This window comes from Miniopterus schreibersii, assembly GCF_964146895.1.
Source record: "Miniopterus schreibersii genome assembly, chromosome: 3".
Lineage (NCBI taxonomy): Eukaryota > Metazoa > Chordata > Mammalia > Chiroptera > Miniopteridae > Miniopterus > Miniopterus schreibersii.
Window position 1 is genome coordinate 60904498 of NC_138103.1, and position 24669 is coordinate 60929166.

The window sequence follows — 24669 nt, forward strand, 5'->3', positions numbered from 1 at the left end:
GTTGGAATGCCCTATGGTGGCGGCTCACCCCCAGCGCATTCTTCTGCAGGCTGGTGGTCACCGTAGGCCCTTGTTAATACAATCTGCTATCTCCAACAGAGCCTTGGGTTTTTGTGTGTTTGTTTGTTTGTTGGCTGTACCTCTTAGAATGTGATTCTCAATAGGCACTATTTTTCAAGGAACATTTCCTAGAATATTGGAATTTACCTGAAAACTGGTTTCTTGTTTCCTTATTACACCTGAAAGAATGTACTTATATTTAGACTAATTTTGTTACAGTTTCATTGGGTTAGTGGAATTGATTGTAGAGAATACCATCAAGAATGATATACTAGCCATTCAATCATGAAATGGTTTCAGGATGCTGGTAAATTTTCCTAGAAAATTGAATTCACTGAAAATAGCTAGAGTCTATGTCAGCTAAAAGAATCTAACTTTGTTTTCAAACTTTTTATATCCATCCACTAACAGAAGTTTCACACATGTGAAACTGCCAAAAAGATTTTTTTAATGCGGTGTAGATTTAGGCAACTAACTGAAACTTTTTAAAAAACAATTTTGTATACATTTTAAAATAATAAATTTCATTTTACTCTTTTTATTGAAAAGTTTTGATTTTTGAAATGCTCCAAAATAGAGCAAAATAAGGTATAAATTAAATTTCAGCTTAGCCTAAAATATATTAATAATCTAATCATAGAATCAGAAAAAACTGAAGCTCTCATGTAAACCCTATTCAGATGAATAAATGTTATGTTTAATACCACTTGTGTATATTCATTCTGTGAAAAATTTTCATAAGCCTATAAGTCACTTAAAACATTGATTCAAGTTATAATTGAAATATTTGACAATCCAAAAAACTCAAGTAATGTTGATGCACGGTACATGAAAATGAGTTTTATGATGCTGAACTATAAACTAATAAGTGTAAGTCCTTTATGTCACCACAAAAATCAGATTTTATACTTACATAATACATAAATAGTTACTTTATGAAATACTTAAATCTTAATGTCCACTAAATTTCCACTATTTTTTAAATAGACCATAATTTCAACTAAGAATTGCTATTTTAAAATGTCATGAATTCAATAAACTGAAATGAAGTTGGGATAAATATAAATCTCTGCATCCACTGTAAATCCATTTTATAGTAAAAAAAATGGGAAAATCCTGGCTTAAGAGAAATTTTATGAAAAGTTCAGAGTTTTTTATTTGACCGTAAATCAATTAGCCATGACCCAAAATGTAGTATAATAGTTTTAAATCTTAGACTGCATTGATAGAAATATTGCTTCTACAACAGAGATGCATTCTCCTGAGAGCCATTCGGGTATAACCACATACTGTGTCCCAACAAATGCCACACTCTAATCAAGTTACAGTTAAACCAGAGGGAAGCCAGTGGAATGAAATCAAGATAAGTTTAAAAGTCACCTTACTTGAGGAATTTTTTTGAGGAACCATTAATGTTTAGCCTAGCATTGAATTTGCATTTGAAAGGCTTGTGTTAGTTATTATTAAATATGTCAAAGGTGTTGTTGGGTTTGTCTTCTTGCTTTTGTGTTGTTTTTGTTTTCGTTTGGATCCTAGATTTCTATGCACATTAAGAATAAAGCCCTAGGATCAGTAGATGGAAGTTAGAAAAAGACATATTTCAGCCCAATAAAAAGGCAGACTTTCAAGATGCCTAAGTCCACACTGCGCTGCCACATTGAGCTTACCAGGGATGCAGCAGGCTCCACATCCCAAACAGCAGAGAGGGAAGCTGGCGCTATTCCCTCTCTGCCAAGCCTGTTTCTGCCATTGTTTGGGTGGAATTAAATAAAAAAAGGGTTTCTCAGGAATTTGAGCTAGAAAAGACTGTTCTCTTCTAACTTCTTTATAAGCATTCTAGATGAAGAGTATAAATAATTGAAATGACATATGCTGAATAAAGGACTCTTAGCTTTTGCACTCCCCGGCGCCCCCACCCACCCACACACAACGGAGCTTCCCTAGAGAAATGGATTTTTTATCTTTGTCCTTTCCTGTCTCTGAAGGACATCAGATCACTATAAATGGAGAGTCAATAAAGCCAACAGTGTGTTTGACACCATTAGCAAGGCAAATGCAAATGGGAAAACTTGAGAAAGCTTTATTTAACCCTTTTATTTCCTTAGTATCTGGAATCCTACTGGCTTTAGTCTCCATATGTCAGAAGAGAAATAATGAAGTCTAGAAGGGGGTGACCTAAAGGTCAAAGGGATGAACTGATGGTCCCTTGAGACCTTGGTAAAATACTGACTTGTTTGCCTTGCAGAGCTGAGGGAGGCTGTAAAAAAAAAAAAAAATGCTTAAAACTACTCACTATTTGGACAATATGAACATACATTCCAAAGGGTTGGAACAATGGGAATCTCTCTTAAACTTTTAATGAGTTAAGTTTAGGACAAATAAAAAGAATTACACTTCACAAACCAGATGAGTTGCTAATTAAGTAGTATATGCAAGAAATCCCCAAAGGGTTTCTTGACATTGTGGAAGGCAGGGTCATGACGTGGTGCGAAGAGAAGCTGGGCCATGCCCAGCGCTCAGACCCCGCCCTGGAGCATATCGCTTCCTCCAAGATCCTCGGCGCCTCCCATGGTGACATCTGCTCTGGCCTTGGTAGACCTTCGTCTCTAACCAAGAACGACAAGTCTCGTCTTACAAAAAATATTAAATGTTGCTTGAAGCAACATCTAACTGTCTTATTTTATCGGATAGTCTCTCTGCATTGAGATTTGAATAATCCCTTGAATCTGATTTGAATTTTAACTACTACAGAAGAGTTGATATCAGGAAACAAAATCCAAGATCGCAGCCGCGTGGAGGCAGCCGCACTTTCTCGTTCATACTCCTAGGTTGTAATTGTACAGACCCCTCCAAAGTACCTTGAGTGCCTTTTTCTTGAGACCCCATATGTTGGGAAAAGCCTAAGAGAACCCTAAGCATTCTCCTGGTGGAGTACGTCAGTACACCTGTCATGGGCTAATTAAGTCTCCTGAAACTCAAACCCGTGCAAACTCTTTTTAAAAACTCCTGAATCAAAGCCTCTTTCTCGCCTATAATGTTTTCCCTTCTATATGGAGATTTAATGTTCTCCATCAGCCTTTTCAGGCTTGATTTCAACCAAGGTGCTTAAGCCTCTAAAGTGTGTATGTGAGAGCACTCTTCTAGAATTCTTACAGATTTTATGAAGCTAACTAAGAATACTGAGTTTGCATTTTTTTTGCCAGGTGAAACATTGCAATAGCATTCTTAAGCAGGATCTTCCCAGTGCTAGAGACAAGAAGACTGTGTATGTGCCACATGTTTGCACAGCAAGTACAAGATGTCGTGCTGGAATTTGCAAATGTGTGCTTTGTGTTCTGTTCCGTGTCATTACCGAGAGAACTCTGAAAATAAGACTATATTTTCAGTAGTTTCAGATCATGGTTTGGGTGATTGTAATGTAGATTTTGGCTGTTTTTCTGTAGGCATTTTTGTTTTAAATCATTCTGTTTTGTGAAACTTCATTTAATTGTTTTTAATGAGCACTCAAATATTTATGACTTTTACACAATGAATCAGAAATGTCCTCGCTGTGCGCCATTTGAGAGCCGATGTCATTTCTCTATATGTGTTCTCCATTATAAATATATAAGTATAACTAAGTCGACTCTAGTTTTTTGGGTTCATAGTTTCTGATGGAAACATGTGCTGAAGACCAGCGACTTGAAAAAAAATTGTTTCTTCCTGTATTTCCTTCCCAACAAGTGGTATAACAGTATATTGTGGACTGTCATAGATCTTGTGATGAAAGTTAATGAATTTAAACTCCATTTTTCCAAAGATATACATTAAGTTCTCTAGCAGGGCTATGAAATTGGATTTTAGCTTCTATATTAAATTGTAACACCAGAGTCTCAGTGAAGCATTTGAATCCAATATCCTATGTCAGAGAGAATGTCAGGGAACCATAACATGTACTCCCCTACTTTCTGCTGTTGCAATGACAACCTCTCTCAAAATTGTGATGAGTGTTTTCGAGGTATGTCCTATACATGTGAACTTTTGCTAACAGAGACACTGTTACTTAGTAACACATTTTAATTGAGGGTTAGTTCCTCCTTGGTCAATGCAAGCCAGAATGTTGCTGAAGATAAAATTTCCGTTATAGGAATGTGAATTCAGGTGTGCCAGGAGGATGAGTTCTAGACTGGGCATAATTCAGTATTCTCTTCTTCAGCAAATATTTATTCAAAAATACCCTTTGAGATATATGTGGTGTCAAGTTGAAAAATCATTCCCCACCAGATGTCAATGGCACTTGAGTTTCCCCTCATAGTCTTTCCATGAAACCAACAGAAAGATTACCCCATGTTGCCTGTTGCTTCTATTAAAACATTCCTTTTAATTTTAGGATATTCAAAGATATGGGCTAAATATTGTCATGTGATGATGGAGTGGTGTTTTTTTTCCTGCTTTGGGGGTGATTTTATTTTCAGGTTTCCCTTTGGTCATATAGTCATGTTTTGATCTGAAGCCAAAAATAAAGTTATCTTCTAATTATAAGATGCCTCATAAAGTTAAAAGAGAAACCTTGAAGTGATTTTTACTATCCTAATTGTGCTAAAACAAACATGTAAATATGAAATAGTTAGAAATAATTTAATAATGTGCAGAATCTATGTGTTTCAAATAGTAAAATCTTTAAGAATAAATATAAATACATGAATTTCTCCAAAAGTAATGTATGATTACTTTAGGGTCATATTATTGCCATAGGCAGATAAAATGATAGATCTATTTAATGTCATTCTCATCAGAATCCCAATGTTGTGGGTTTTTTATATATATATTTTTTAATCTTCACCTGAGGGTATGTTTTTTTGAGAGAGAGAGAGCAAAAAACATTGATGTGAGAGAGAAACATCGATCCGTTGCCTCCCATACATGCCCCACTAAAGACTGAACCCACAACCTAGGCCTGTGCCCTGATGGGGAATCGAACCCACAAGATCGTGGTGTACATAACATTGCTCCAACCTACTGAGCCACCCGGCCAGGGCAGGATCCCAGTGTTTTGATTTTGATATTATTTTTCCTGAAGCAGAGACTTGTCAAAGTTATGATGAAGCTCTCTTGGGAGAAAAATGCTCAAAAGGTTTGAAACAAAAGAAGAGTAAAGGAGAACAGTCATTCAGTGCCAACATCTAAGAGCATCCTGAGCCCCGGTGATCCCAGCAGATGATGGATCCAGGAATTACTAGAGAGGAAAGCCAAAAAAAAGTGGCTCAAAAATAGCATTGATCAGGTTGCCTCTCTTGGTGATGGATTAATCTTGTTCTCTATGTGAGAAGTGAGCAAAGGACACTGTGATAAAGACGGCTGTGCTCACCCCAGACCCATGAGTTCCTCTGCATTTCCTCCCTTTCGGTTAGGCCAGGGTCACGGAATTGGTTAAGGCCAGTGAGATGTACCCAGAAATGATGCAAGCTGTGTCCATACCTTGCTCTTTCAAATACCCTGCACCGTCTAGCAGCTCTCTCTCCCCTTGTCCCTTGTGAATGTGCAGGCCCATGTTTCAGATGTGGCTGTAATTTGCAAGCAGCCTGGATCTCTGAGCTGAGAACACTTTCAGCAAACCGCTTAACCAGCGTCGCTGTGACAAAAACAAAAAATATTTGTTGCATTAAAAAAAAACACCAACAACCTGAAAGGCAGATAAAATGAAAGATCTATGTATTCCTGCATTACACAACAAATTTTTGTCTTATTTAATTCTTTACAGATTGACGATTTAATTTTAAAATGGTCATTAAAAAGAAGCTGCAATATGTTTTTAAAAACCTAGCGTGATTAGTTATCAAATCTCACATTTTCTTGTTCTCACAAACAAGAAAAGAATACAAATAATTCCCAAGGAAAAGCAGCTCTATGACTGATACTCTTCGCTCTCCTCCGCTAGGTTTTCCAGGGCAATTTCGACAACGACACCCACAGGAAAAACGTCATCGACCCCCCCATCCACGCGCGGCACCTGCGGATCCTGCCCTGGTCCTGGTACGGGCGCATCACGCTGCGGGCCGAGCTGCTGGGCTGCGCGGAGGAGTGAGGCGCCCGGCCCGCGGCGCGGACTGTGCGCGACCCGGGGGCCCAGGGGCTCGCCGTGGAACAGTGCTCGGATGACGGTGGGCCGCTAACTGTCTTTTTAAGGAGGTCTAAGCCTGCCTTTTCCATGGTTTAATTTCATCTTTATCATTTCAGTTTCTTAAGCAACATCACATTAGTTGTGAATTCCTTTTCTCATGGTTTCCCGAATTACTCACACTGGTTGAACTATATGAGGGAGAGAAAGTAGCAAGGGTAAGTCAGTCTCATAGGTATCAAATAAAAGCAAGAGTTGGTAGAACTTTATAATCTATACTCAACCAGTTCCTATAAAAGGAATCCTACAGTGTTAGCAATAAGTTTTTTCTTCTGTAGCGGCTCTACATTGTTTCCCGTGCCTCCCAAACACTCTCGGTGTTTGTAACAGGATTTTGAAGAAGAATTTGTAACATGCAGTACTCACTGATACTATAATTCTCATCTTACTTTTATTATTTCTATCAGACACCATGTGATCTTTTTTCTTTTTGTTCTGCTTTATATCCTATATATTGCCTGAATAAGTTCATACTTTTTCCAATTGAGTTTTTCTCTTATTTGCCTAAAAGAAGTATCATGTTTGTTTACATATGGAACATGACTGAAAATTAGTAGAATGACCTTATTAATATCAGTAGATTGAATCTGAAATTCTACTTTGGAAGGAAGCTATAATTATGTAAATTCCAAATACTTCCTTTATAAAGAACCCAATACTACCATTTTGCAAGATAAACAAGAATAAAATTGTAGTATGTCCCTTTAAACCAAAATTTCTATCTTCATTTTTATGGTATTTGTATAGCCTTATCTTTACTTTAACATAATAGAATGATGAAGGATTTGTCTATTTAAAATTTTTTTTTAACAAACCAATGTTAACATAGTGCTGTGTAGCTTGGCCAAGCATACTCATGATTTCTTTACTCATCTCTGCACTTCCTGGGAAACCAGAATTTCATTAGGATTTGAAACTGGTGGTGGTTTCCCAGGAAAGCACATTGTGTAGTTAGTTATTTGTGAGAAGAAAAGTACTTACTAATGACAGAATAGTAAACCATTTTCAAGATGAAAATTGATTTCTATTTATTTTGCTTCAAAGGTCCTGAAAAAATAAGCAATTATCATAACAATTTGTTATTGATAATGGAGGTTTCATTGACATATCTCTCAAATTAAAGCTCACACTGCCTCCATAAAAGTCCTCAACATCTAACTTATAAGCTTTACAATTATTTATTTTATAAGGCTTAGACACCGAATTATTAGAGTTTTAAATTAAGGGTCCTGGAAAAGAAAGTACAGTATGTCTACGAAATGCTGAGGTCCTGTGCAACACTGCAAAGTTTGTTTTTCTTTTACTATTTGTGCTGCATAACAAAAGCCACTAGATTGTTACTGTCTTGTCTGTCCATGTGTTATTAGCATTTCTTAATGATGTATATATGGAGTGGTCTTCAATTATAGTAAAGAATTTAAAGAGAAAGTCAATCATCATGGTATTTTTAATAAGAGCAAAATTAGAACTGTCTGGCCACATATTTGTCCTAAGCCCACATGCTTTCTAGTTCAGGCTCTTAATATAAAATTGTTGACTTGAAGCATCTGAAATGGTGATCAGTTTTCAGCATCTTTCAAAAACCAAATTGCCATGTCCTCAATATTGCCTTTTTATGATAACTTTAAAGTTAGGAATTTAAATATTTTTAATTTGCTAAATTTTAAAGTCATGTTGCAAATAATTATTTAAGTCCAAACATATACATACACTTACTGCTAGCCAGTAGCCCTTCCTCCTTTAAGTTTTACACCAAATTTTTAGCCGTTTTCCTTTGTAGATAACACATAACTCTTCATTCTTAATAGACTGTTTTAAAAATTATGAGTAATTCTTTGTAATGGTTTACTTTTTCAAAATTATTCATGGCTTCTTATGATGCTTTGAATTTTACCTTCTATCAATAGTTTTTTAAACAAATATTTTCAAAGGGAGTTTGTTAAAATTATATTTGTTACCTTTTAGAAGTACATTGAACTGACCTTCTATTGCTTGTGCATTTTCTCTCGGCTGTAAGTGTTCTTGGCCAACATGGCACAATGAATGGGATATTTATTTGTTCCATGATGCCCCAAAATTCAAGACAATAAAGAGATTTTCACATGTGGAAATGTTAATAATTATTGTGAGGAAGTATGTAGCTTTTATGTCACTTGCATCTAAGTGACATCTAAGTGAAGTCAATTGACTCTATTTAAATTCACACTAAAACAAGTGAAATCCTATAAGCAAGAATACGCAGAACTCTAGTCTTCATCACATTGAGTAACTATAATATGTTAATTTCATAACCTATCAAATTAACATTTTAAACATCCTCATTTAATTTATGTCTTATTAAAAGCATTTATTATAGTCACTAAGTCTAATTTTAGGGTTGACTTTCTCTTTCTGAATGACTTCATAAGGACTGGTGTGAATTTTGGGTACTAATGATTGTACCTTTGCTCGTCGACAAATTATGAAATATAATACTGCTGGCGTCTGATGTGTCAGTAAGTACAGAAAAAACTAAGACACAAATAACCTTTGCAAACATTCAAGCTGTGTAATATTCCACTGTTGTTGGTTTTTTTCTTTGTATATATACTTAAATCATGTAGGATGTTGTAAAATCAGTATGACCTTGTCTAGTCTTCAAACTTAAAATAAAACTTTTGAAAATCTGGGATAATTTTGAAGCAGTTGTAATTAAACACATTTGTAAGAATATACAAATTGTCTGAATGTGTATGCCCACTACTCTTTAACAAGTTGCTTGGCTTCTTTCTTCCCCTCCCCTCCCCTCCCCTCCCCTCCCCTCCCCTCCCCTCCCCTCCCCTCCCCTCCCCTCCCCTCCCCTCCCCTCCCCTCCCCTCCCCTCCCCTCCCCTCCCCTCTCCTCCTCTCCTCCTCTCCCCCTCTCCCCCTCTCCCCCTTCCTTCCTTCCTTCCTTCCTTCCTTCCTTCCTTCCTTCCTTCCTTCCTTCCTTCCTTCCTTCCTTTCCCTCCCTCCCTCCCTCCCTCCCTCCCTCCCTCCCTCCCTCCCTCCCTCCTTCCTTCCTTCTTTTCATACAAGACAGTTAAAAAAATACAGAAAAAAACAGAAATTACAATAGCCTGCGAATATACATTAACATCAACAAAATCGTCCTATCCAAAATAATTAAAATGTGTGCATTTCTTTCTGCTCCTTTTAGCTGTGGACATTTTTATTGGAATTCTAATAATCCAAAATCACTTCTTTCCCTAATACACATTTAGAGTATTGCGTTTCAGGATGCATCTGCTTATTGTTAATCAGGTGCTATTATTTCTGTTGTTGTTTTAAGCCTATGATTCTCAGTAGCCTAATGACAAGGCTTGGTCACGGAAGCAATAGCACAGACATTACCATGCACTGACCCTCTAACTTCAGTTACTGCGTAAGGAGAACCGTAGCACTTGGCTTCTTCAGAAGCCCTGTTTCTGCCCCTCTGGAAGTTACTGGTAAAGCATGAAGTCTGTGTACTCCCCACATCTTAGATATTTTCTTAGATTTCAAAAAAAATAGGAAAAACACTTAAGATATTAAATGTTAACTCTTCAGTTGAACATCAGTGGGTGTCCGATAGCTCTCAGTGCTAGCTTACTCTGTGTTTACGTATCCATACGTGCTCCTGCTTAACTACATTTTAATGAGGATAGTTCAGTGGGGTTCCATTGCTGGCCTAATTCTGGCACACACAGAAACCTACAGAAATATGCTTTTACCAGATAAAATCAATTACATATATTGTTTTTTAATAAGGCCAGTAAAGAATCATAATGCCCAGCCAGCCTGGCTCAGCGGTTGAGCACTGACCTAGGATCCAGGCGATCGGGGTTTGATTCCCAGTCCGGGAACATGCCCGAGTTGCAGGTTCCATCCCCAGCAGGGGGCTTGCAGGAGGCAGCTCTCAGCATTGATATTTCTCTCTCTCTCCCTCTCCCTTCCTCTCTCTGAAATCAATAAAAACATATTTAAAATGAAATAAAATAAAAATCCATTAGGATAATTTCATGAATGGAGAATATTCTCTATATAACCTTACATTTTAAAACATCTAGCACTTCAGCTTTGAATACACAATTTTAAGTAAAGATCTTGGTAAAGATACGTGAATTTTTACTGTTGGAAATGCAATGCTCTCTATCGCTTCCTGAAGGATAATTCAAACAGTGTTAAAAGTCGAGTTAGTTGGTTAGTTATTTGTGAAAAATATTGCCTCTGGCCTTTGAGGTGCAAATGGACCTTTTACCTAATCAGGTAAATGGAGGGCTAAACCACATTGCTAGTTGAGAAATATGTGAAGTGCCCTGGAACAAAACGTATTGTCATGTGTCTTTACAAAGAAAGAATACCTGGTGTAAGCACCATTTTTTTCCTATTGATTCTGAAGAGGAGAATAGGGTTCCTTGATTCTGTTACAGTAAGTGGCTATAATTCATATTGGATGTTTCAACATTGCCGCCAAATAAAGTGTTTTCCACAGTAGGCAAGTGGCACTTACTCCAAGAGCTATCTCTGTTAGATGAATTTGGTAGCAGAAATAGGAAAACAGTTTTGAAAAAGGCTCCTCATTTAGTTGTTTTTGCACATCTTGGCAGGAGTTGATCGAATCATTTGAAAACAGTAATGTTGTGGAAATACAGCATCGTGCATCAGCAAATGGTCACCATGTTACCAGATTGAGCACTGCATATGGTGACGGCTTCTGATTTAATTTTATTTTAATGTCCTCAAAGACATGAAGCACACTTTCATATTTATGTAAAATCCCCTTAGTGCCTTCATACGCCCACACATGAATATGTTAATAATGATGATGAATTGCAACATAAGCTCAACCTGCTGCCACCTGGAAAAGAAGTGGTGGCAATGAGACTGATGGTGCTTTCAGACACGACATCCCCCATGGCCGATATGGAAACAGCTTTGTGATTACTTATAGAAGCATCAGGCCAAAACACTGAGGAGAGTTCTTGGAAGACAACTGGGAATAGAAGTCATGCATGTGACAGAAAAGGAATGTTTTCAGTGATAAGTGACTTAAATGACAAATTAAACATGGATTTACACATATTTTTTAATGTGTTTTTACTGATTTGAGAGAGAAAGAAAGGGAAAGGGGAAGAGAGAGAGAGAAATATTGATTGATTTCCTCCTGCACACACCCAGACTAAGGATTGAACCTGTAACCTCGCATGTGCCCTGACTAGGAACTGAACCAGTGACCTTTTGGTGAAAGGGACAACCTTCAACAAACTGAGCCCAACCGGCCAGAGTTACACATATTTACAATGTTTCACTTCTTAGAATATAACAGAAATTTAAAACAAATAATAAAAATGCCTTGCCTTTTATGAAAAGGACCATAGCAGGCCAGCAACTCTGACAGACATGATCAGTATGACTCTTCCCAGGGCCAGTGACATTTTCCATGCAGGCCCAGGAAAGAGGAATTGAACTGAGAAGTTTAAAACGGCACATCACAAAGGAAACAGTAAATAATCAACCTGAAGTCATTTAACTTCCTCAGTTCTTAAGTTTCTTAGGTGCTAATATGGAAGAAAGCTATTTTTTTTAACAGCAGAAGCACCCGCCTATGGTGTGAATATTTGTGTGCACCATCTCCCCAGTTCCTATGTTGAAACCCTAACCCGCACAGGTACAGTGGGTGGGGCTATGGGGGGCGCTTAGGTCCCGAGGGTGGAACTCTCACACATGGGATTAGTGCCCTTATGAAAGAGACCCCGGAGAGATCCCTAGCTCCTTCCACCATGAAAGGACACAGCAAGAAGTCACTAGCTGTGAACCAGGAATCGGGCTTTCACCTGACCTTGCTGATATACCGAATTTGGCCTCCCCAGCCTGCAGAACTGTGAGAAACTTATTAATTTCTGTTGCTTATAAGTTACCCAGTTTGTGGTATTTTTTTATAGCAGCCTGAATGGACTAAGACACATCCCTGAAAGGAACCAGTTTTCAGTGTTATAAATAACTTTATAAGCTGCTTTGGTTGTGGACTGAGACCCCAAGAGCCACGTTTAAACAATAGTAAAATGTTTTTTAAACTTCCAGTGAAGAGAAATTGGTTGGTTTGGTGTGTTTTTTAAATTAAATACTCTAACAGAGGAGTGGGGAGGAGCAGAGGGGAGGAATGGGCCTGTTGTAAAAAGTATTTCACAGACATTTTTATTTCAATTATATTCCTGAGTATCTATGTGTATATATGTGTTCTGGATTACAGTGTAAATTATTTTTCTTACTCTGGGACACAGATATTAAAGCTTGAAAACCACTGCAACACAGTCACTTTTAGAACTGCTGTCTAAACGGTGTGTCTCCTAGCTGCCTGGTACGCTGGTGGCCAATGTGAATTTAGAGCCAGACTAGATGGACCCTGTCCATACCAGGCATTCAGGGCCTGGTGCGCACAGAAGGGGTGTGGGCTAGAGGCCCGGGAGGCTTTTTAAGAAAACAAAGATGCTGCACAGAAAATTGTGTGAGTTTTTTTCCGCGGCGGATACAGCCCTTTGCCCTTCTCCCCATAGGATACGTAGGGCAGTCAGCTTTTGCCTGGCCCACGTCATGTTTACTCGGCTTGGAAGGCGCGCCGAGTGCTGGGTGCAGATGCAGGGGGGGCCACGCGTGCCGTGGCTGCACGGGGACCCGCCGCTCGGGTTAAACCACGCAGAGCCCTGTGTTGTTTTGTTTGCTTCTGTCTTTAAGTACACTTTGGTGCTTGTTGTTGCTTTTTAATGAATTTTTCTACAGTCCCTTCTAGTTTAAGAATTCCTATTCTGATTCCCCTCACAGCCTCATGCTAACCTTGTAAGCCTGTCCTTCAGAAACGCGCACTGCTCATTTCTTGGTTGAGAGTTCTCCTAAGTAAACCTAATAACAGAATCACTTATGACTCTGATTTCTAGCGTGAGTTGTAATTCAGGTCCTGTAAAATATTAAAATCTTTTCACTTTCACTAGAGATATAAATAAAAGCAAAATTCCTTCATAACTAACACTGTAGAGATTACTATATTAAGATTAACCAACCTCTTTTTAAAAATCATTCTTTGAGCAAAATTTAAGCACTATTCAAGGTTCTGAAAATGCAGAGATGAAAAGATGGGCTTTCTGGATCTCACCGTTTGGAGGGCAGGAGTGGGGGTAGACAAGAAAGTAACAATTCCATCGGCTGCTATGACACAAATGTGCCCAAAGGACAAAGGACATAAAACAGAAGCACTTACACCAGTGAATGAAGTGGGCCAGGGAGGCGCCCTGGGGGCGGGACGTCCAAACTGACAGCGAAACTGCCCAGAGGAATATTCACGACACCTGAATCATCCAATTTACTACTATGACATCCTAGGAAGAGCAGATGGACGCGTGCTCTGGAAAAGGAGAGAGAGGCTGGAGGCAGTTTGCAGATATCCGCAGGCTGCGGGGCTTGTGCTTGTGCCTGGCTCCTGTCACCTCTGCCATCCAGTCCCATATTCTTTTACTTCTTTCGGGTCAAAGGGTGCTGGAAATGGGGTTCATTACATTTAGTACGTTAACAGCCGAATGATCAGCCTCCGACCAAGAATGCATTGTTTATTCTGCAGTCTCTCACATGGGCCTGCATCACTGGTACTCCGGGATTACCTAACAATATATACTTGAAATAATTAATCCATGGGTGAAGTGTTGATCCACAAATTACTGAAAATCGAATGACTACTATGAGGTACCTGATGCATTAATTTTTTTAAAGGTGAGTAATAATAAGCCCAAAATGTCAAAGCATCTGCTATCTGTAGACAGAGTAAATGACCTATCCCCATGTGGAAAGCGTGAGATAATTAATGCAATAATAATAATAATAATAAAATATTAATATTTAAGAAAACTTTGAAAATATCAACAGCTGAGAAAAACCACAGGTATTTCTACTTTTTTAAAAGAATTCCAAGTAATGCAAAGAAAACACAAAATCACCCCTTCTTGGTTCCTAGTTTCCAATATTTAGGAGTCAATATGCTCTTGACTAGAAAAGGAGCTGGGTAATGAATAATATCTTAGACAACATAGTATGGGCGCTAAACCAACATAAGAAACAGTAAACAAGTGGCATTATCTTCTCCATTCCCCAATGACTTTTCAGTTAGTAGAATTAGGAGCTTAATCAGTAACAAATAACCTTGTGCAACCTCATGCAATCAGTAAATTAAATTTCTATAACTTGATTTAAATAGTCAATTGCCTGTCAATTATTCATCAGTGAACCAGAATAAGCTGAAAGAACTTTTAGACAACTGGAGTTAGAGGACTGCCAGGTCCGGGATGCATTTATTTAAATGTTTACTTCTACAGGTTATAGTCACACAATATCTAAATGTGCTCAAAAAAGGATGGCATAGCCTACATAAGTCTTTAAGATTCTAATGGCCACTGAATCTTCCCCCTAATATTTGAATGCTATCCTTGCTGAAGCTGAATTCGTATATTTTACTAAAATCAGAAAACTGGTATCATAGTCTTTTTAAATTATTCTATTCTTGTTATTTCCAGGAAAAATATCCTTGCTCTTTCATCTCTCTTTAATTTTTTAAAACCTACTCAATGTTTTAAATAATCTGAAAATGTGAGGCATCAGACTGGTAAGTCACTTTGAATGTAGTGACGAGCTCATTTGTAACCTTATGTTGTTTACCCATTAGGAGGCTTATTTTAGAGCAGAACCTATAAGCTTGAAGGACATTCCATTTGTAGTCTAATGTGGGTACCTGATTATCTCTAATGTGCTTCTGCACAATACGCTATTTTGGGTGTTGATTTGGGCCAATATCCTTTCCTTAAGCACAATGTCATGTATGTATTCCTATTTCTTTCTTTTTTAAACCATTTTCACAGTAAATAATTATTGGAAACCTATGCTTCAGGCACCCTCTTGTCTAGGAAATTTATTTAGTGCCTATGAAGGCAAAGTAAAAGAACCCATGAACATACCAAGGGTAAATTTACGTCCAGAGCAGCTGTGTGTGGCCGAGGAGACTGTGCCGTGCGCAAAGAGAACAGGCCAGGGGATATGCGTGCAGATTTAAAGCCAGCCCCTTTCCCACTTGGCAAGCTGAAATCCTGAGAAGTCCTGCCCACAGAGGGTGCGTATCATACTCCCTTAAGAGTCCACATTTGCTTGTTATAATTCGCATCTTATGTGCTGGGGACAGAGGTTTGACTAGTTCCAAAGACTGTCTACTGTTTTTATTAAATAAGGCAATCTTCACCTATGGAAGTTTTGCAATACATCTGGCATGTTCTGAAAATGTCCTACCTTTAAGAATCCTAAGCATAATAAGTGAAAATTCCAGCTTTTGCTTCCATCTCCCCTCCACTGATGGCGCTATGGATCGCAAGTTGTGCCTAAATGAGAATGGAAGTCCTCTTTTACTCCATATTTCTCCTTTTAAAATCGCTACAATAGTGATACTGTGGGTGTATTGAGTGAGTTGTATATTGGACAGAAAAGTGAAACAATAATTCTAGAATCTTTGTGATTCACTGAATAAGTTTCTATTAAGTGGCTACTCTCTGTGGCTTGCTTGGACTTGGGTCCCACATCATCACGCCGACATTCCACCTGAACTCAGAGGGTTCACTAATAACGATGGAATTGGGGCAGGAAAAGCCCTCCATACGAAAAACCTCTTTACTACATTGACACCTTTGTATAACCATCTAAGACCTTATTTCTGACTCTTCCTGAAGGAAATGTTTTTAGCTGGTGAAAAATCGAATTTGCTGAGATTTACGTTTGTATAATATTTACAAAATACTTGACTTATTTTTTCCTTCAAAGCGTGTTTATTAGAGTATTTTAATAAAAAGTATATTCGGCCCCAGCCAGGTTGCTCGTTTGGTAGGAGCGTCACCCTGTACACCAGACGGCTGCGGGCTCAGTTTTCAGCCGGGGCACAGACCTAGGTGCAGGTTTGACCCCAGGTCAGGGCCCCTACGGAAGGCACCTCTCAATGGTTCTCTCTCTCTCTCCCTGCCTCTCTCTCTAAAATTAATAAACATATCCTTGAGTGAGGATTAAAAAATACATTAAAAGTTTTTATTCAATAGTTCAAACAAATCTTCATATTTGTTATAATTTATGGTCTATATTGCATATTACTAAATAAAGCATGGCTTGAGAGGCAGAATGTTGTGTTTTTGCCAACTTGAATGGATAGGTGATTCCACAGAGACTTTCTATAGAACACTCCCATAAATTAATGAGCCACTGACATAGTCTAAAATGATTCTTAAAATATTAAAAACACATGTCTCTTAAGTTGGCTTCTAGTTTGAGTAAATAGACTCTGCACAATCACACAAAAATAAAAGCAATGGTTTCCTTATATAAGTCCAATTTCTCTCTGTTGGCATATCCTCAAGTTTTCAGCATTTCTGTAATGCTGCCCAAATAAAAATGTAATTGGCCTCATCACAAAATCAAGTCCTGAAACAATAACTGTGGCTCAGCTGAAATTTACTTTAGTTTAGAGAACATTTATTAGAATAGATTCATTCCAATGGAGTGGCTTCGGAATTATGGGTTAATTTGTAATAAAAATAGTAATCCATTTGAGAGTTCTATTCTTACATCTGCTACCTATTTTGTTTCCAAAGAAGGAGTTAGTTATTCACAGCCTCAGACATTGACATTATTCAGAGTAGAAATACATAAACTTGAATATTATTAGCACATTCTAAGTGTGGTGTTTTAAATTGTAAATTCTATTTGCAAACCTAAATCTCCCAGTCAATCCCTAGGCAAGCACCAGACGTCAGACAGGATTCTGCAGCATCTGTTGACAAGTGCCAACTTTTTCCATTTGGTGGATATACCTTCCTTCTTTAATATGTTTTTATTGATTTCAGAGAGAGAAAGGAGAGGGAGAGAGAGATAAAAACATCAATGATGAGTCATTGATTGGCTGCCTCCTGCACGCCCCCTACTGGGGATCGAGCCTGCAACCCCAGCATGTGCCCTGACTGAGAATTGAACTGTGATCTCCTGGTTAATAGGTTGATGCTCAACCACTGAGCCATGACAGCTGGGCATGGATATACCTTCTTTAGATTGATATATCCAAGGAACCCATGTGTGCAAATAATTAGTGTCATTAGTTAATGAATCTAGGGTTGCCCACCCCCACTATCAAAAAATAAATCTCATATTTGAAAATCAGAGACACCTGAGTTCAAATGCCAGATCCTCTCTGGGAAGCTAAGGGTTTTTCCTCTGGAAAGTTTTTCTTCTGGAAATATGTATACAGCTAACCTTTGAACAACGTAAGTTTGAACTAATCTCCCATAGATATGAGGGATTTTAATTACATTCTGGGGGAGTAAAATGTGATATGTGGATTTTTGAGTGCACAGGGGTTGGCACCCCTAAATCCTGTGTTTTTCAACTTTCGAATATACAGGCACCCAGTAAATTTCAGGTTTTTAATGTAATTTTTATTTCTGTCAGTGTGGAAGATATACATTTCACAGACCACAAAATGGGACTTTTCACCTAAAAGATATACAAAATGGGACTTTTAGGTGTACAAAATGGAACTTTTCACCTAAAGCCCCCCCTTCAAAAAAAATAATTTAGCCATTGCCATTTCTAATAAAACTCAGTTACTTCAGTGATTTCTAAGTAATTTTACAAAATTACTAATGTCTCCTCAGGTTCACAACTTTTCCCCTGCCAGTCATTTAGCCTGGGGTTGAGCCTAAGCCTCAGGGAATATAGAAGGTCTTGAGAGTTAGTGGGATAGGGGATACCCACGACTCTATTTTACCTGGCATCTGTTGGGATATATAGAATCACACTGTCCTGTAGATGGCATCCCTGCTGCTTCCACAGTGGAATCCTTTCTCCATTGGGCCACTTGCTGCTCTATCTTGCTATCAGAATCTACTGCCTTTTACCATGACCCCTCCAGCTGCTGACCTTTGTCCAAGCTGACAGTGGACCCTTCTTTGGGTGACTAGAAGGTTCACTAGAATACAAGCTCCATTAGGGCTTCTGTGCATTGCTAAATCTCAGTCCTATACAGATATATATTCTCTGGGATATTTGTGGATGGAGGGATGGATGGATGGATGGATGGATGGATGGATGGATGGATGGATGGATGGATGAACATGAGCAAACACAGCTTCTCCTGAGATTTTCTGTAGGGAGAAATGCATGGAGCTGTTCTCAGAACTCGCTCACCCTGTCTCAGCCACATCCACTCTGGGCACCTAAGACTGTGGCATAAGCACATTTGTGAGGTTGCTCACTCCCAGAATTCTGGACTGACAGTGGGTCACCAGTCCCTTCTGCTCTTGATGGCAGTCCTCTGTGCCACCAAGGGGAAGCTTGGGGCTGTGCAGACCATGTACCAACACAGAAGAACTATTCTCTGCCCTAAGACTCCTTCCCTCCCAAGCTCCAAGGATCTTGGTAATTGTCAAGTGTAAAGGAAGCAAAGCTCTCTCCAAAATACTTCTGCGTGACTCCTAGACTATGACTTTTTTACTTTAATTTGGACTTTAAAAGCTTGGAGAAGGTCATGACTAGAGGCATGAAGTCCTGTGGCCAAGGAACACATCAGTTAATAATTCATGTATCTTTAGCCACCTTCATAAATGAAAGTACAATAAAACTTTCTGAGCTTTGGTTTCCTCTCCACTGAAATGAAGGGGCTGAGATAGGTAAAGCTCTCAAATTCAGAACATTTTATTAAGCTAAATTACAATGAATTATGACACAATATATATTTTGTTTCTTTATTTGAAGATTGTAAGTAAAATCACCATTAAAACTATAGTTAGTAACTGTACGTAAGATTAAGTAGTTCAAAACATATATGAGAATTCTTAGTAATTATATTCTGTAAGGAAAAGATATGAAAAGTTGCTCCTATTTGCTGAAATAAATTATTGTCAGTTTTAATTTAATGTAGTGTGAATTGATAAATTAATGAAGATAAACTAAAAAAAGTAAAAACATTTACCTTTAAACTATTTCCATACATTTTCCTTTACCTGTGCTCTCTGTCTCTTTTCCTATGTTTCTTGTCCATTTCTCTCTCTCCCTCCCTCCATCCCTCCTTCGCTCACCCTCTCTTTCCTCCTGGACTCACTTTTGACTCAGACCTTTTTTCATTCCTACATTCAGAAATAGCTGGTGAGGCTTTAAAAAAATTCAAATAACACTTGTGAAAGGTCTAACTTATTTAAAACTGCGGTCTCTGAATTCCTACCTATTTAGGGTAGAAAACATGTTTTGAAAGGAATCATTAATGTGGCTCAACTGTCTTATTGTGCTCAATAAGGGTGTCCAAACGCAAACGGAAAGGTTAGCCTATGAGAACGCGACAAAATGCGCAGCAGCCTGGGCTCCGGCCAGGCCCGGGGGCCCTGCGCACAGAGCGGCTCCGGCTCAGCTCAGCCGGGCAGGGCGCCCAGCTCTCAAGGAGCCGTCACGGGCCCGCGGTGCCCGAGCCGTGCCAGCCGCCAGGCCCTCGCTGCGCCCACAGGAGGCTGCCGCTTAGCGTCAAGCCAAGGCCCGGAGAGCACCTGTGTGGGAGATTGTCCACAGGATTGCTATGGGGCACCTCCTGGCAAGTGTGGCGTTTAGGGGGGAAATCTCTGCCCGGGACCTGAGACAGAAAAAAGCTACACCTTGTATTTTGCTCTGTCCTTTCTCACTCTTGTTTTACAAAAAAAACCAAAACAAAACATGTTTTAGGTGAGGAAAAGTCATGATTTGGATGTATTAGAAATGGAAAGTGATCACATTTTGACACTTTCAATACCTTGTTTTTGATACAGATGTTTGATGTTTGATGTGATGTGCAAACAAAATATTTAAGTCACTCCTTCCCAAGTCATTCAAGATGACAGGATTTTCATAGTGCATCAGAACAATAAATCCAACTCACCTGCTACGAGCAAAATCTCTGGAATCTCTGATCTCCTCAAATCCCTCCTTTCTGCCTCAGTGAGGTCTATAGAAGAGCTAATATATGCTTTATTCCTTCCCTTCCATCTTGTGGCATCTGATGCTTCCTCCATCATTCTGAAACAAATAAGCTAGTCTTTTACATTAGTATCGTTGTAGCTGCTCCTTGACTCTGCCCCAACCAACCCTACCCTGGGGCCAACAAAAACGTCTTTGATTTCTTGCTCACCTTCATGAGTAGAGCACCACCCGGTGCTAACCCCACCCCGAGACTACAGTCTCATGCTGGGGCCCCTCTCATCCATGTTTCCAGGTCTAGATTCCTAAAAACTATGCCTGGAGATCAGAGGAGTGCCTTCTAAGCTATACTCAAAAGTCACCTTCCCACCCAACCATCAAGAATCGCTCCCAGGCTCACCTTTTAAACTCTGACCATTTTCTTATTTCTATTGGGCCACTTCTTTGCGTGCCCAGCAAGCTTGGAGGGAAGGTGGCCTTTGTGGCTCCTGCACGCAGGGTCTTAGTCCTGCAAATCTGCTACTCTCTTCATGTCCTGCCTTGTCTTCCTCAGAGACCACAGAAGCTCACTCAAAGAGCTCCCCGTGATGGCTGTACCCTGAATCATCAATGGGTAAACAAAGGACAAGATTTTGTTCAGGAGTTCTTGCTATACTATGGATTATTGCTGGGAGGATTAAAAAAAATATAGATGTTGAAATGGCATCTGAAAGAAACTAACAAGAGAGAAAAGGTCTGTTTGTTCTTTAAAAAATGGAATTAATAAGTATCTCACTTTAAGATGCCCCTCTTACAGCACATATTTTGTCGAATATCTTTTAGGCAAGGGTAGTCATTTCACTAGTTATTTCAGTAGTTTATCCTGGAAAAGTATGTCAAGAAGCATATACATGTTAAAAACTTTTAAAAATGTTTTGGGGAATACGTAGGGTAGGGAGGGGTTAGAGTGGTAACCTTATTAGTAGGAGTTTGGTCACAGTGATAATATAATTTTGTATTTTGTATGTAGGGGAAGCTAATATGGGGAAAATAGAAACCTTAGAAAATAAAGCCCCATAAAAATCTTCACGGTGGAGGTATCATTGAGGTGGGATGGAGGGAACAGTGAAGGGTAGGGGAACACCCCTAAGTGAGGAAGTTGTGCCCAAGAAGCGCATGTTTATCCAAAGCAGGTAGGAGTTTAACAATGCTTGACAGACAACGCCACAGTATTGAGTTAGTGAGGTTTTCCATGGCCCTGTACATCTGGGTATTTTATTCCTCAAGCTCCCTGACTTCCAACGTTACCGCCAGCACCGCCACCACCATCATCTGCATCTGGAGCAGCGAGAGTGTCTGCCTCGAGAATGAAATTCTCCGTCCTGTCTCTTCTGGCCCTTTGCAATGATGTCTTCTCTTAAAGCACTCTACTGGGCAAGGAGTCCGCCACCCACAGCTCGTGAACCTGTTCCTGGGGAGTGTGTGTGTGCCCGCGTGTGTGTGCATGTGTGTGCATGTGCGTGCACATGCGTGCGTGTTCTACACCTGCTCCACTTAGTATATTTCTTATATTTCTTCAATTAAAAAAAGACTGCTGTTTTGTTCACAGAAAGGCTTGGGGTACAATGCTGAAAATTCTCATTGGGGATCTTTCGGTTTGTGATGTGTTTTGACCTAGTGAGCTTTTTATCTCTGCTTCGGTAACCTCAGAGCTATCACTCAGCAGGAGCCAGCTGCCTTCCTTCAGGTGCCCTTCTGACAGACACAACAAACAGCCTCCTCTGTTCCTATCACAGGGCTTATCTGGACTTCCTTGGAGTGAGGACGTCCTCTCAGGCTATTTACTCTGAGAGGCAGAGGAAAAGTCTTGGCTTCAAAGATTGAGTTGCTATTTCCTGCAGTCAGACCCACACCGGCTGGAGGAACACATTATTAAATAGTGACACACGTGGAGTCACCCAGAAGGTGCACAGTGCAGTATATTGCATTGCGATATCTACGCGTTAATGTGGCTGAAAGTGGATTTAAGAAGTCAGGGTTAGATTTAAAGCACAGCCTCGTGACTCTGCATGAATCTGACTGGTTTAGACCAGTCTGCTCTACTTGTGCTGAACCACAGCAATAAACAGACCATTCATGAAGCACAGAGTGTGTGTTCCTTGTGGCAGCATATTTTGCTTAGAATTTTTAAAATTAAGCCACAAAGAATTTGGGCATAAATCCACTTCAAACCCTTGCACTGTCTCAGGGGTGGCCAACATAAAGATATATGCCAAAAATGCCGTGTGGGTTAATTTTAAGAGCCCTTCTCCTCCACCTGATTTATGATTGTACCCACTACCACCTATTAAAACCTGCCTACAAAATCCCACCGCATGCCAGTTCCATCCACACTTTCACAGGAACCGGCATGAGAGAGTCTCTTTCTTTTTCTAAATCCAATCTGGATTCAGTGCTGGGACATCAGCTTATATTCTCCCAATTCAGATCCTAGCATGCCACAAAAGGAGAGATTGAATTCTTGACATTCTCTTTTTATAAGGTCACCCATCCTGGCCACATGATAGGAGTCTTGAAACAGTCCATTGTCTTAGGCTGTGTAGAGGTCAAGGGAAGGGACTATTAATTGACAAATGAGTGTAACATATAACAATAACGAAGAGCTCTAAAGTTTTTGCACTTACCATGCGCCAGCACTAAACGAGGATCTCGTATATTTATCTCATTTAATTCCTAAAAGCAGTCTGTGGGGTTACAGTAATGTCGTCTCCATGTCACATACGAGGAAACGAAAGCACAGCAGGTTTGCGTGGACTATGCTCTCTGACCTCAAAGCTCATGTCCTCGACCACTATGCTTGGGAGACAACCTCCCATTCATTTCTTAAACATTCTGCTTTCTCTACTCCACTGAGCTTATTCAGACATTAAGGAAAGGGAAAAAAGACAAGAACAGAAATTACATCGATGGTTTTCATTTCAAAGTTTATTTTCACAATCAGTTTGCAACGTTAGGTGTGTGCATCGTTTTCCCAATCTCTCCTGCGTTCACAGAGTTAGAATTGACAAAAGTCTAGTCCAAAGACCCTCTCACAGGGCTTGATGTGAAGGTACACATCAGAGCAGAGAAGGTTTTTTCAAAGGAAATTTAAACCCTAAGACACAGAGATTCTTCATTCGCAAATGGTGAAGGCTGGGGAGATCACACGATTCTTTGTTTAAGGCTGCCCGTGGGATACAAGCAGATTAAACCACGCGCACCGGTGTGGCTTCTTGCCTTCAGCACCCAGTGGGCCTGCTGCAGTCAGATATGTCAGGAACAGCAGCGTCCAAGGGCAGCTGTCGATGTCAGATACACAGAGGACATCGCCACAGCCAGTGAAACAGGCCATGCCTGTTCCCAGGGACACGCTGGCCCAATTCCTTCCTGTCCCCGGGGGGCTGCCCCGCAGACTTCCTCCGTTATCTTTCAGTTTTAGAAACACACAGTATTGACTGTAGCTTGTCGGGGTCTGTTTTTCCAGCTTGAATCCAGCAACCAAAGGCATCTGCTGTTTGATCTCTTGGCCTCCCCACCTTTGTCAGGCATTTTAGTCGAAAAGAACATAAAGCAACTCAACCCTTCATCCCCCTCCTCTTTGCTAACAGGACCTCGATTTCATTTAGGGTGCCATTCCTCAAAAAGGACAGATCCCCCTGTTTCATGTTCACCCTGATTTACCCACTGTTCACTTGGTCAGTGACAAGACTAAGGGTAGAAACCTGGAGTTTAGTCTGCTTCTGGCCAATAAAATATAATGGAAAAGAGAGATAAACACAAATTTTAATCCAAGAAATAACAAGGAAATGTGATACAAACACACATGCCAGAGAGAACTCTGGAACCCTTGAGAAAGAAAAAATTAAGTCAACCAGGGAAAGTGGTTGCAAGAAGTCCAGGGAGGCAGCACAGAGGTGGTGACATCAGAGCTAAACCGTTAGACCTCGAAGGATGACTGGGAAGCTTTGTTAAATGGGGAGAGGAAGGAACAGCACATGTGAAGGCATCGAATGCAGGTATGTTTGGTGGACAGAGAGGGCTGATGTGGCTAAAGAAGTGTATCCATAGGGCAGGTGGCAGGGAATTGAGCTGCAAAGGCCGACTGGACCTGGATTTGGAAGAACCTTAGATGCCCTCCTTAGAGATATGGGCTTGGCTTTAAGCAATGGGGAGTCAATGAGACTTTTCAACAAAGTGCCTTAGAATATAGGTTTGACTGCCACAATAAAGACCAAACGATGGTGCCTTAAGCAAGATGAAAGTTTCTTCCTCTCTTACATGAAGGTCTGAGCATAGCAGTCCGTGCCCTTGGGCAGCAGCAGCTGCTGGAGCCCCAGGCCCCCTCCACCTCGTGCCCGGCTCTCCCAGCCGGGAGCCTGCAACGGGTGACCCAGCGCCCACACCTGCAGCCAGTTGGCACGGGAGGGAGAAAGG

General features: G+C 39.9%; 1 protein-coding gene across 2 annotated transcripts in view; it reads left to right on the top strand.

Annotated features, from left to right (window-relative positions):
- Positions 1-8322, top strand: part of EDIL3 (EGF like repeats and discoidin domains 3) — a 353968-nt gene extending 345646 nt beyond the window's left edge. For both annotated transcript variants that reach the window (XM_081131478.1, XM_081131479.1), the window contains one exon: positions 5978-8322. In XM_081131478.1, the coding sequence (XP_080987604.1) occupies positions 5978-6124 (147 nt within the window). In that variant the 3' untranslated portion in view covers positions 6125-8322. The remainder of the gene's footprint in view (positions 1-5977) is intronic.
- The last annotated feature ends 16347 nt before the right edge of the window (positions 8323-24669 follow it).